Raw genomic sequence first — 15,118 nt, 5'->3', positions numbered from 1 at the left:
GTCAACACCGTTCTTCTATTTTCTACTGTATGAATCATCCCGCACCATACATCGCATCCGACACCATACCTCGACTAATTGCATCTTAAAAACGCAAATAGACGAGGGACAGTGTCCGGCGCGATGTACAGTGTGGGATTGTCAATACAGTAGAAAATAGAAGAAATGAATCGTGTCCGGACCCGTACCCCGTGTGTTCACTTCTTCTATTTTCGTTTGTATCGATTATTCCGCACCGTACAACGTTCCGGACACCATACCTAGACTATGTGCATCTTAAGTCGTAGGAGCCCAAATTTTCGAATTTGAGGCTAAGGAGATGCCTGAAAAATACTCTCATCTGTATTTTAGGAAGCATAAAAATATACCAGTGCTTTCTGTTTCTCACCACTGTCCAACCTCCACATTCGCCTCTGTACGTATTCCAGTTGTATTTTATAAATGTGTACATTCAAACTTTGTAATTGAACAGTATCAGTCAAAATTCCTAAACGCAGTATAATCACTATGAGGTTGATTTTCAAGAATATGTAATGTAAAAAAAATCGTTTGATATGTAAAAATTTCATGTACAAATATATTATGCATGTCCAGATATTTCATGTCGTCCCCATCATGCACAGGAATGCTTTAAATTGTGTAAAGCTAACTAGCATAGATAGCAAGCAGTATTAAGTGCTCAGTGTAAAGTATAGTTTCAACTTTCTCCAAGCCAATCAATCAGCAACTATCCATTAGCCGCATTTACACTGACTTTAATCATAGTTAATCTTACTCGGTCTGAACTCAGCCTACTTGAAACTAGAACGAGCAGTAAGTTGCTTAATTGTACGGATAATTTTTGACAGTCTAAATGCGGCTATTGTCTCACCAACGTTAAATACATATACGTGAAATCTAATTAAAATTAGAAATATTATTTCGCTCTCTTTTTTTTTCTGATATTTGTCTAATCTAACAAGTTTTCTACCAAAGTCCAGTTCTAATGAGATTAACCAATCAAAGTGTGTCATGCAGAACCCGTGTCCTGATAGCGATGATGAATTATGGAGAAGCGAAACCAAAAAAGGCTGTAATATTGCTCTACTTTGGGTTTAGCTATCCCTCAATCAAGATCAAGTAACGGGTTCAGCAAAACGCCCTATCTTTGTTTGACTCTAGCCGTGCAAAATTTGTATTAAATTGTATATAAATCGTATACTGTATCCTTTATACACATTTGAAATAAACTTCATATACCCTCTTCAATGAGTGGAATTTTACGTTTTAGTAAAATAAATGCCACCGTGTAGTATAAGTTTGCATACCACTGCCATCAAAACATATCGATTAAGAGGACTGTGTTTTCCTTTCAATATCCCCTCTAGTTTTCTTGTGTTCTGAAATGAAATGAAATGAATGGGGTTTTACGTAATACTTTTCTGCACCATGTGGGCTAATGAAGACGGTTCTTGTGTTCTGAGCCTACTAAACAATTATGTGGTCCTCTGCCTAATGATTCATATAAACACAACTGTCCACCACCAATGTTAACCCTTACCTATATTCCATCAATGAATGACGATGATAGTGTTTACTGCTATCAGCAACGTAACATATAGCTTTCATCTATTTCTATACATTACAGTCCATTGTATTTGATATGCTTGTTTTCTTTATCAGTCCATTAAATAACGTATGTATCTATTAATGGTTTAAAGCTAGATCTAAAGACTTCTGTAAGAAATGACAGTGAGCTAATGTAGGCAATGTCTCTGAGAAATAGCAGATGTTTCAATATATGTCAAGTTTCAAAACAACAACAACATTGTTAGATATACACAAATCAGGACCGTAGCCTTGTTAGGAACGGGAAATGTTTGTTTAAAAATTTCCGACCTGAAGCTTTGAACTTCCAGACACTGGAAAGTAACTATGTAACATTGTAAACCATCGAGATCTGTATAATAAATCGAAGAGAGGTCATACGTATCTTGCTCGAGGATCTGTTAGTACAGGACGGGTGAATGTTAAGGCGCAATGAATCGCCTGGAGAGTTGAAGATAAATGTAAATATTATCTGAAAGACCCCGAATGGATGAGAATTCTACGCACGTGTCATAAATTTACATGGTAATTGTATATTAATTAGGTAATATACCCGCAATAAACTTGATTATCTTCAACAAATATTCACCCAAGAGACGATTATTGGCCATAAATTTGGTTAAGTCGAGTGGAATTGTCGCCTCAGTGTCGATAAATCATTCACTTATATGACCATCAAGTACTGAACGCTCCTGACTGGAGATTTAGACAAGCAATTTGAGGTGGAGACCGATGACGATAAGGGGCTTGAAATTAAATCAACGTCAGTAAACACTATTCATTCAAGTTGCTGTATTCTATTATGTATAGAAAAGGAATAAAGATACAATTTACTCTGCCACACTGCCCCAGTTCTATATCACTAGTTAAACACAGTCATATTACACAGAAGCGACGGCTGATCCAATATAGATAATCCGATATCCTTATAAATCTACAGACTAAACGTTGATTTCTTACTTATTTATGAACTAATAAATCCTTCAGCGACATAATACAAAGGTAAAGATCACATTAAATAACGGAACCAAATTTTACGGTATATTTCTATTGATGATGACAATGTAAATTGTTGAAACGTTGTGTAAAATAAAACTCAAGAGTAAATATACCATTTTATTGTATTCTGTTACATATTTATAAATTGGAGTCGCTTGCGTGAACCTTCAAAATTTAAAATGCTAAATCCATTATCAATCCAAAAAATTTGTTGTCAGCCTAAATTCTGCAGTTATTTCTGAAATGCTCGAAAGCTTTTGCAGTTTTGGTTGTTTCAGTTGTAGACAAAAATAATTTATAGATTCAGAGGTTAGAATAGTTTGTATAATTCCGTGGAGTTATCCATTAACCTTTATAACGCCACAGTGAGTGTACCATTACAGATGAAATTGAATCAACCACGAGCACAAAAAAACACCCAATTTGAGATTTGGATTTCTCTTATCCGCGATCACGTACCGGTTACAATTCTATTCGCTCAATAATTACGTTCTATAGCCTTAAATACATTTTAATCTGTGCTATAGAAATCTTCATCATTATCTTCAGACGTTTTTTGTGGAAAATGTATTCTTAGCCTGGAACAAAACGTGCATCATTGAGACTTATTTATAAGAAAACCCAAGCGATAATATGACAATCAGTAGGTCCAGCACGTCTCCGATCTCTGTTTATTAAATTGTTTATTGTTATCATCATGACCGTCAAATTATAGCATTAATTAAATAATAATCGGCATAAAAAATGAAATGAAATGAATAGTTTTACGTTCTACTTTTCAGAACCTTATGGGCTATTGAAGACGGGCTACAAGATGCAGTGTGCAATGGGGAAAATTGGTCATGATATTGGCAATAGCCTACTCTCTTCGATTTCCAACTGTCAAAGGATTATTAACGTGCAGATCCTGTAGCACACTGGGCCTCAGTTTATAGTCCAATCCGAACGATCGGACGGGGGAAACCAGGTTGAAAAATTCAGAGGTGTTATCATTTAATCGGCGTAGGTAATGCCCAGAAACATAGAACAAGTCATTCAAAAACTTTAATATCCTCCCAAGATATCCTTAGAATAAATAAATACTAACGCAACAGTATTGAGTAATAAATTATCAGTAATTTCATTGTGAGCCATTTGGAATCTGGAAGCCGAGACGTGCATTACCATGCAATGTGCAATGAAGTAAAATTTGTCTGGACATTGTTTTCTAAATGTAAGGAAACTATAAATATCAACGCCACTCTTTATTTCAAAATTAAGTTATAAATTAATAGTGATAGTAATTTCATTGAATTGTGGGCCATTTGGAATCTGGTAGCTGTCCAAGCAGAAAGCCAAGTGTAAGGCATGTAGACATATTAATAACACTTGATTTGTTTAGAGCTATTATTTCATCATAAACTAGCTCCACAAATACAATTATCACGTTAAATAATCCACTCAATGGATCTGACTATCATTTGATTGTATTGTTGTGAGAAAGAAAGATATATTAGAGTAGTTTATATTAGATCTGGCTTTGTTTTCACAAACACAGACCTGACCCTGGTAAATTAAATAAAAGGAATGTCAGCTCCATTCTTCAGTGTGTTTTCAGGCTTCCACATAATATTGTTTTGACCAAAGTGAATCCGATGGTTAAATGTGAAGTGCACGCAGCATTGTTTCTTTGAAATATAAAGGGCAAAACAAATGGCATGTTGGTGAAGTTTTTTTCGAGCATCGCAGATTTTTTGATGCGCCTGGATACTTTCGAAATAAATCGATCAAGAAACTTGACGAAGTGAAATGAAATAAAATAAGTTTTACGTCCACTTTTCTGCACCATGTGGGCTACTGAAGACGGGCAACGCCATGCAGGGTGCAATGAGGGAAATTTTGCCAGGACAGCGACATTAGCCTGCACTTGATCGATTTCCAATTATCGAGGGATGTTAAACATGTACAGCCTATAGCACACGGGGGCTCGGTTAAGAAGCATGACGAGGGCAAATTTCTTTCAGATTTCTTTGTTGGATTCGTTTCTAACAAATAGACATGGTAATTCTTGCTGATCGCATTCATATTTACACATTCTTTTCATAGGTATTCAGTTATAATCTGTATTCTTAGATTTTAGTATACTGAAAGGCATACGAAACTTCACGTATAAGATGCTATTTTTAAACGCTTATATGTGCAAGTATATACATCAGAGCAAGTCTTATTTAAATGTCATATCAAGCAACAAAAGAAGCAGTAGAACGTATATTGAATTCATTGACCACTGAACAAGTAACCATTAGTGTCTGTTAAGTTTTATCATTATTTTATAAATAACGTTTATTTTGCTTTCAGTATATAAATGTCTGAACGATCTTGCTGATAATCAAGATTCTTATATCAATATAAGAAACTTTAAACAAACATCGTGAAAAAAAATATTACCACTTACAGGATTTTTGCTGTCTATTTTCTTTTATTTTTTTGAGATCAGGACTGAGAATTGAATTTAGATTAAATGTGAGTATTTATTAAGGAATTATCAACTTGAAAAATCGAAGCAGTCTGCCCCTCAACAAATAAAGTATGTTAACCTAAAGCTCATTATGGATGTTTATTGATCTTATTCATCAATAACCAAAGATGAATTCTTTGAACTTTCCAACCTATCACGTGGGTATATTGCTCAAGAAATAACAATCGCCTTACCACTAAGATCAAGGTTATTTAAAGGGGGGCAACTCAAGTTGTTGGGATAACTTTTCATATGGACCATCTTATAATCTTAGAAAAAAATGTTTACATATTAAAATGTCTATACTACCTCATCCATGTTACACAGTAAATGTTTATATCTTTTGTGTGATTTTCCGTAATTTTATTCTTTCTGTAAACTTGTATATAATTTATAGTCTAGTGGAACCTATTGAAAATTATACTATGTCTAAATAGGCTGTCAAAATTAAGTTATTATTAACATTATTAATATTATTATTATTATTATTATTAGGAAGGTGAAGGAGACTCGATTCATATACAATCAGTTGTATTAACCTTCTTTTACATTATAACAATATATCAGGAATTTATTTTAATTTTTTGATATATTTTATTGTGGCTGTGTACTAAAAAAAATTATCGCGATCATTGAATGTAACAGCAGTTTCGTTTAAAAAGAAATAACTTCGCTTGATAACACAGGCGTTTCATTTTATTAAAATAATTTAAACATACAGTATCAAATTAATTTATCTATAATTATCAATATATTCATATGTTATACTGTATATTAATTTATCTATAATTATCAATATATTCATTTGTTATACTGTATATTAATTTATAGAAAGTATCAACGTATTTGAATTAATTTCATAGCAAGTTTAATATGTTTCCAAAGGACATGGTGGAAGTTAAGAGGTATTGTAATCTTATTGGCTGTGCTGCAGTCATGATGACTATATGTGTACCGTATTTTTTCGGTAAGTATAAACATCTGAAACCCTTGCTTATTTTCACAAATAGCTACTCGCAAATAATAGGACATTTGATGACTCGATGATGATGGCTTTATATGTGACATATTATTTTGGGAAGTGTTATAACAGAATTTTTAAAAAGTATCCCGTTTCTTTATTATTTTGTAGTTATTTGTAGTTACATTTTTAATTAGTTTTATTTCTTATAATTATCAATCTTATTTTCGAGTAATATAGTTTATATTTCTAGTAAAAAACAGAACGATATTCTCCATGACTCTACGTTATATTCCCCATGACCCTATGTAGGTATCGTTATTTATCAGTCGATTAACAGCATCTAAAATAGGATTTACAGTATATGAAATGTTCACCCTAGATGTAATTAGATAAACTATACAATATATCTCTATATTTCTAGGTAATTTGATAACCTAGACAAATATCATATCTCTATATTTCTAGGTAATTTGATTACCTATACAATATCATATCTCTATATTTCTAGGTAATTTGATAACATACACAATATCATATCTCTATATTTCTAGGTAATTTGATAACCAATACAATATCATATCTCTATATTTCTAGGTAATTTGATAACCTAGACACATATCATATCTCTATATTTCTAGGTGATTTGATAACCTAGACAAATATCATATCTCTATATTTCTAGATAATTTGATAACCTAGACAAATATCATATCTCTATATTTCTAGGTAATTTGATAACCTATACAATATCATATCTCTATAATTCTAGGTAATTTGATAACCCATAAAATATCATAGCTCTATAATTCTAGGTAATTTGATAACCTAGACAAATATCATATCTCTATATTTCTAGGTAATTTGATAACCAATACAATATCATATCTCTATATTTCTAGGTAATTTGATAACCTAGACAAATATCATATCTCTATAATTCTAGGTAATTTGATAACCTACACAATAGCATATCTCTATATTTCTAGGTAATTTGATAACCTAGACAAATATCGTATCTCTATATTTCTAGGTAATTTGATAACCAATACAATATCATATCTCTATAATTCTAGGTAATTTGATAACCTATAAAATATCATATCTCTATATTTCTAGGTAATTTGATAACCTAGACAAATATCATATCTCTATATTTCTAGGTAATTTGATAACCAATACAATATCATATCTCTATATTTCTAGGTAATTTGATAACCTAGACACATATCATATCTCTATATTTCTAGGTGATTTGATAACCTAGACAAATATCATATCTCTATATTTCTAGGTAATTTGATAACCAATACAATATCATATCTCTATATTTCTAGGTAATTTGATAACCTAGACACATATCATATCTCTATATTTCTAGGTGATTTGATAACATAGACAAATATCATATCTCTATATTTCTAGATAATTTGATAACCTAGACAAATATCATATCTCTATAATTCTAGGTAATTTGATAACCTATACAATATCATATCTCTATAATTCTAGGTAATTTGATAACCTATAAAATATCATAGCTCTATATTTCTAGGTAATTTGATAACCTAGACAAATATCATATATCTATATTTCTAGGTAATTTGATAACCAATACAATATCATATCTCTATATTTCTAGGTAATTTGATAACCTAGACAAATATCATATCTCTATAATTCTAGGTAATTTGATAACCTACACAATAGCATATCTCTATATTTCTAGGTAATTTGATAACCTAGACAAATATCGTATCTCTATATTTCTAGGTAATTTGATAACCAATACAATATCATATCTCTATAATTCTAGGTAATTTGATAACCTATAAAATATCATATCTCTATATTTCTAGGTAATTTGATAACCTAGACAAATATCATATCTCTATATTTCTAGGTAATTTGATAACCAATACAATATCATATCTCTATATTTCTAGGTAATTTGATAACCTAGACACATATCATATCTCTATATTTCTAGGTAATTTGATAACCTAGACAAATATCATATCTCTATATTTCTAGGTAATTTGATAACCTATACAATATCATATCTCTATAATTCTAGGTAATTTGATAACCTATACAATATCATATCTCTATAATTCTAGGTAATTTGATAACCTATACAAATATCATATCTCTATATTTCTAGGTAATTTGATAACCTAGACAAATATCATATCTCTATATTTCTAGGTAATTTGATAACCTAGACACATATCATATCTCTATATTTCTAGGTGATTTGATAACATAGACAAATATCATATCTCAATATTTCTAGGTAATTTGATAACCTAGACAAATATCATATCTCTATAATTCTAGGTAATTTGATAACCAATACAATATCATATCTCTATATTTCTAGGTAATTTGATAACCTATACAATATCATATCTCTATAATTCTAGGTAATTTGATAACCTATAAAATATCATATCTCTATATTTCTAGGTAATTTGATAACCTAGACAAATATCATATCTCTATATTTCTAGGTAATTTGATAACCAATACAATATCATATCTCTATATTTCTAGGTAATTTGATAACCTAGACACATATCATATCTCTATATTTCTAGGTAATTTGATAACATAGACAAATATCATATCTCTATATTTCTAGATAATTTGATAACCTAGACAAATATCATATCTCTATAATTCTAGGTAATTTGATAACCTATACAATATCATATCTCTATAATTCTAGGTAATTTGATAACCTATAAAATATCATAGCTCTATATTTCTAGGTAATTTGATAACCTAGACAAATATCATATATCTATATTTCTAGGTAATTTGATAACCAATACAATATCATATCTCTATATTTCTAGGTAATTTGATAACCTAGACACATATCATATCTCTATATTTCTAGGTGATTTGATAACATAGACAAATATCATATCTCTATATTTCTAGGTAATTTGATAACCTAGACAAATATCATATCTCTATAATTTTAGGTAATTTGATAACCTATACAATATCATATCTCTATATTTCTAGGTAATTTGATAACCTATACAATATCATATCTCTATAATTCTAGGTAATTTGATAACCAATACAATATCATATCTCTATTTTCTAGGTAATTTGATAACCTAGACACATATCATATCTCTATATTTCTAGGTAATTTGATAACCTATACAATATCATATCTCTATAATTCTAGGTAATTTGATAACCTATACAATATCATATCTCTATATTTCTAGGTAATTTGATAATCTAGACAAATATCATATCTCTATATTTCTAGGTGATTTGATAACCTAGACAAATATCATATCTCTATATTTCTAGGTAATTTGATAACCTATACAATATCATATCTCCATAGTCGTGGCTTGTATGATGAATCGAATCTTGGAGATGAAAATTGGATTCTAGCACCAGTAGCAATGCTGCATGGCGTTGGGACATTTCTTGGTGCTTGTTTACACAAGAGACTTCACATAAAGTGTTGCTTTTTAATACCATGTGGTATTTTTCTGTAAGTATAAAAATATATCAAGTTTGTCGTCCTTAAAGAGGCTGTTTATTATGATGAGTATTTCAACGTGACCCCACTTATCTAGTAGAGCTACGGAACAATATATTTTGTTGTATTGATCAAAGTCTTGTTTTGGTTTTTATATCCATGTCAATGGGAAAGTTATCTTTGTTTTATGAAGTTCGTCTTTATATTTTTTTAATGTATGTATAGGTGGGGGTTTTTACTAACATATTACACAGTGTCCTACAGTATATGGTCGATAGCTCTGACTTTTGGTGGTATATCTGGGGCAGCTTCGGGGATGAGTTATGCATTGTCTGTGTATGTGGCTACCCAGGTACGGTTTCAACTTTTCCAGCACCCTCAGTCCCCTCTCGGATTTTAGGTGTACTTGTCATGTGGGGACCTCCCCTTGGAATATTCTCTAATCTAGGAAGGCGTCGAATACATCAAACGCAATTTTGGCAAAGAAATGAGAATAAACTGTGCATTTCTTCTGACCCGAGGGGTGCCTTTTTCGGAGGTTTTGAAGATGTAAATAGTCTTCTAGAACATAATCCCTTCAAATATACTTCAAACTAGAAATTTTATTGTCTTTGTCTATATTGAGTCTTCATCTTAACTTTCAAACGGATACGCGTGGATTTGATGACTCAGACGGTGAACTGTGAACACTATTACTGATCAGCTTGGCTAAAAAAACTGCGCGACATTAACCGTTGCAATGAGCTAACAGTAGGACGTTAATCTCCATTCATTCCCTTTCAGACATTTTCAGAGAGGGTAGGCACAGCAACATCAATAATTCTAACGGGTTTTAGTTCAGGAGGTATATTTCTTAATGCACTGATTACTCTGATTATAAATCCCAAGAACCTGTCACCAAATATGGAACTAAACAAATATAGGTATATACAATTTCATCAATCTAATAGAATTATATCACGAACTTAGTTGACCCCATCAGGACTCCCTTATCAAATCGGAAACAAATTAAACGAAATTAGCGTCTCAGTTTTTTTTTTTCAACAATTTGCAATGTAGTTTCTAACATATCTAGGTCGCAATCAGCATGTAGTAAAAAATAGTAGCATTAAAGGGATTGAAAAGAGGTTTCTAAATTTTTTGTAAGTGTTGGAGACACAGAGGGAGGCGGCCATAGGACTCAAGGTAAAAGGCGAAGGCTGTAATAGCTTGATATTGTGAAGGCGCCCCATCAACAGTGACAGAAGTCTGGAGCCAGAATGGAATCAGATCGTGTATTACAATATTGTACTTCTCATTTCAGAATTTTTAACCAAACAGAAATAATAGACAGAGTTCCATCAACGTATATATATCTAGGAATTATATTGGCATCTATTCAGTTGATTGGGAGTTTGCTAATCACCAAACCAGATTCCACAACTCATACAAATTATGTGAGTTAAATTCGAAAATTTGAATTGAAAATTGTCTACCGTTTGTACATGGAATCATTATAAGAAGCGATGTGCTGTTCTCTTAGGGTGGTTTTTCCCTTACTAATATGGAAGCTTGGTACTTCAATATTTAATTTCTGAACTCGAACGTTATCCCAAGGGCTGCATGCATCGCTCTTACCTTCACTAAAGTCGAACTTTACAAAGTTAGGATTAAGGCTTTCATTTTCTACATTTGATAGTCAAAGACTTTCGTAAAGATCGACCGGTGCATACCTAAAGTTCGACTTGTCTAAAGTGTAACTTTAGTCAAAGTTTAGGTAAAGCACGAGCGCTGCATATGGCCCTTAGTGTTATCTCCCATGTATAAAGAAAAGTACTATATTGTTATTATATCCTCTTACTTATGGTAATTCATTTCAGGAAGTACTGAACGAAAATCAATCATCTTCACAGTAAGTCATATCTTAAGCGGCCATAGCGTGTTTTGTAATCAACTTCACACGTCGCGGTCTTAAGCCTACCATGGCAATAATTATTCCTTTTATAAGGAAACTGTATTGTAAAATTGATCTTCTTCAAGCAAACCGGTGCCTACAATTGAATACCGGGCAACATATACCAGTCTGGGCTGGATGTAAATGAACACTATAGTAATACGTTGTTGCCCTTTCTATCTCCAGATCGGTTGAACCAGTAGACGTGACCACAAAGGAGATACTGAAAGATGTTAGAAGTTATACTCTGTGGTTTATAGTTTGTTTTGGTGTGACAACTCCTGTCTTAATCCAGTCGGTATATAAGGTTAGACTCTATTACCTGGTGCCAAAACTATAAATCAGAATCCCTTTATAATCTAATAAATCAATTCAATTAAGTACTGAGTAATTTTCCTTTAACCTAAGTAATTTTGAAACACGCTTCGAAGTGTTTTGCAATGGTTACTTAGTTTAATGGATATATCGTCTTATATATAGATTATATTCTTTAGTCATAGCACCTGGTAAGTCCAACTGATGAATATTTACTCTTATTGACCACGTTTGAGGCTTTAAATTTGATGTCCTTTCTAAGTATAATATTATCTGCGATAGTGGTTAAATAGTAACAGATATCCACCAGAATAAAAATTTCATCAATGTACGATGTAAACGTTTGTTTCTTTCATCTGACGTAACTCATGTGCAACTTATCCATTGTTTTTCAGAATTTTGGTCAAAACTTCATTGATGATGACCAGTTTCTTGCTACCGTGGGCTCAACTCTTGCCTTTTCGAATATATTTTTTAGGCTGGCTGTTGGTATATCGGCTGATAAATGTGGTATTAAGGTATGCTTTGGTGCTCTTATTTATACGGGTTCACTTATCAATTCCGATATAAAGGCAATTCATTGTAAAAAAAAAAGGGGGGGGGATGTTATTTTGAAAATAAAGGGTTTAGATTTTACATCACTCTAGGTTTTTTTGCATCTATTTTATATGTAGCATTTAGCAGCAATGACAGGTGTGGTTCCAGGCAGGGTTTGCGTACTCTTCTGGTCACCTGGTGCCACTTTTCATTAAGAAATGCTACCTCATAGATGCAGGTGTCAACAACATTTTCTCCCAGATATTATAACATTTGTGATCAGTCTCTCTATTGAATATGTTTTTATGGTTATTTCCCTTGAACTTTTAAAATTCATCTGTCGCTGTTTAATTTGTGTTGTACGTTCCTATATTTGTCATGTTTATTGTGTATGTTAAGTAGCTATGTAAGGAATGCTAACTCTTCTAGACAGTGATAAATGGGCCGCTACCGATCTTTTTCTTTGTTTTTTTGCGGAATATGTTTAGTATTTATTGTTCGACTTTTCACCTACTGTTTGCACGTTGTCGTTTCAGATGACATTTCTATGGACGTATATTCCTTGTATCATCTTGTTGTTTACAATTTATCAAGTTCAGTTTCTACCTAGAATATGGTATTTAATTTGGGTGAACGCCTTGTCCTGTTTACTATCCAATGTATTTATCTTATTACCCATTTCTGTCAGGCAGTTGTTTGGCTCAAAACATTTTATGATGAACTATGCTGTATTTTGGAATGGTGCTGTAAGTATTTTTTTTCCTTTTCTTTGTACAACATTTACATTAAAGGGACAGATTCGCAATTTTTAGGGTAGATTTGGGTCTAGATTATATGTTAATAGTTTTGAAGAAATCGGGCAGATTTGGTTAGTATGATTTGGAAATCGAGTGTATCAAGTTCCTTGTATCATTATTTCCATATCTCCTAGGTTATAAATCATACTACATAATTGTTATACTAAATAATTTAATGCTACTAATTAATATTTAAGGAATACCACCTCTTAGAATGGACATAAAATTAAGGTTTTTATCAACTTGGCTTGGAGTAGGCTATTCTAATTTGGAACAACAAAGTCCCTTTGTAATCCAATAAATCCATAAAACTACTGTTTTTGTTGTTTTGTCGAGTTATTGGATTAAACAGAGATTCTGTTGTATAATTATAAGACCTGTTAAGTCCACTGATGAATATATTATACTCTTAAATAACGGAACTCAATTTTATGGTATACTAAGTTTAGTTTTATTACACACGACGTTTCAACAATCTACAGTGTCAACTTCACCTGAAGATTCAACAATCTACATTGTCATCTTCACCTGAAGATGACAATGTAGATTGTTGAAACGTAGTGTGTAATAAAACTAAGGAGTAGTATACCATAAAATTGTGTTCCGTTATTTAATGTGATCTCTACCTAAATGTCGGTAAAGGATTATATATTATACTCATATTGGTCAAGTTTGGAAGGTTAAATTCTATGTGTATTCTAAGAAGAGGGTATAATTTCATGCGGACGTAAAATAACAATCGGGCCTTCTTCCATCAGGCACTTGGTGGATTCGCATTACCACTAACAGTAAAATATTTAGTAACTATAGGTTGGCAAACATTATTCTTCGTATTTGGTGGAGTTGTCTCTCTTAGTACGTATATCTATACTTCTAATCTGTTTATGAATTAATCTGGTCTGATCAATGACAGAATGACACTTTTGATGCCCATTCCCTACTGAAAAGCTACAGTGAAATTTGTATTGGGCGAGCAGTCAGGGAAATGCATACTGAAGACCGATACACAATCTTCATCAAGGAAGCTTTAGAAATTGGGGGTTGATATTCCTAAATTGGACTTAAGTCCACGGAGCAACGTAAATTTAGTTTTTGAAACGGGGGTTACTGGTAACAAAGAAGTTTTTAGCCCAATGAGGAGATTAAAAAACTGGCAGATTAACCCTTTTGATTAATTCTTTTTTAATCTATTTTCCAGGTACTGTGTTGGTTATGCTGTTAAAGTTACCTTTATTTCCAAAATGTAATAAAAATGTAAAGGACTCTCTTATAGAGTTAAAACCCCAAATGAACGACAAAGACAATGTGAAAGAGGATGGTAACTGTTCTGTTTCTGATTGAGTGAATTGAAACAGGCAGTGTGCAATAGGGGACAATTTTGTAAGGACAGTGACTAATCTGACCCATTGTAGGATCTTACAACCTGTACAATTTGTGGCATATTGGTAGTGGCGTAGCGAGGATTTCATTGGCTCCCCTTTTGCGAATAAGAGGGCACTAGTCATGATGGGAATCAGGAAAATCTCATTCAGGAAAGCAGAGAATACATCTTCATGATTATAAAAGTGAAAGTAAATAAATGTTTCATTTTGTTTGGCCTGAGGGAGACTATCAGAGACTGGTTGCAAGAGGCCTGACTTCAAAGGGCTTTGGCCCTTGGACATCGCTTGGGAGAGACATCTCATTTTTGGCCCCCTCCAAAGGCACTTTCTAGATACGTCCCTGCCTGCAGCATACTGGACCACCGTTAATTAACACATTGTTCCAAGGGTAATCACGGACAGAACTAACAAACCTGTAGTTAAAATTATCATGAAAGATGCTGGTAATTAGTGGGGTTTCGTTGGGTTTTTTTTTTTGTGGATATTCAAAATAAATCATAGAACATCTTTGGGCTTCTGATTAGCTCGTTCGTTTCACTGTTGGCTTTGTTTTTCTTTTACGTCGCAATCATCCACTTATTATAAATAATAAA

At 32.4% G+C, this 15,118-nt stretch overlaps 1 protein-coding gene across 1 annotated transcript; it reads left to right on the top strand.

Moving 5' to 3' along the window:
* Positions 1 to 5,971: 5,971 nt before the first annotated feature.
* On the top strand, positions 5,972 to 14,484 carry LOTGIDRAFT_169983 (hypothetical protein; the record flags this gene model as incomplete). The annotated part of the gene is made up of 12 exons (XM_009068623.1): positions 5,972 to 6,050; positions 9,124 to 9,165; positions 9,384 to 9,573; positions 9,787 to 9,913; positions 10,345 to 10,484; positions 10,865 to 10,997; positions 11,421 to 11,452; positions 11,681 to 11,801; positions 12,205 to 12,327; positions 12,883 to 13,092; positions 13,902 to 13,998; positions 14,342 to 14,484. The coding sequence occupies 12 exons, from the start codon at positions 5,972 to 5,974 to the stop codon at positions 14,482 to 14,484; spliced, it is 1,437 nt and encodes a 478-aa protein (XP_009066871.1).
* Positions 14,485 to 15,118: the final 634 nt, after the last annotated feature.

The sequence above is a fragment of the Lottia gigantea genome (assembly GCF_000327385.1).
Source record: "Lottia gigantea unplaced genomic scaffold LOTGIsca_92, whole genome shotgun sequence".
Lineage (NCBI taxonomy): Eukaryota > Metazoa > Mollusca > Gastropoda > Lottiidae > Lottia > Lottia gigantea.
The sequence above is the reverse complement of the archived record's forward strand: the minus strand, read 5'-3'. Positions and strand labels throughout refer to the sequence as shown.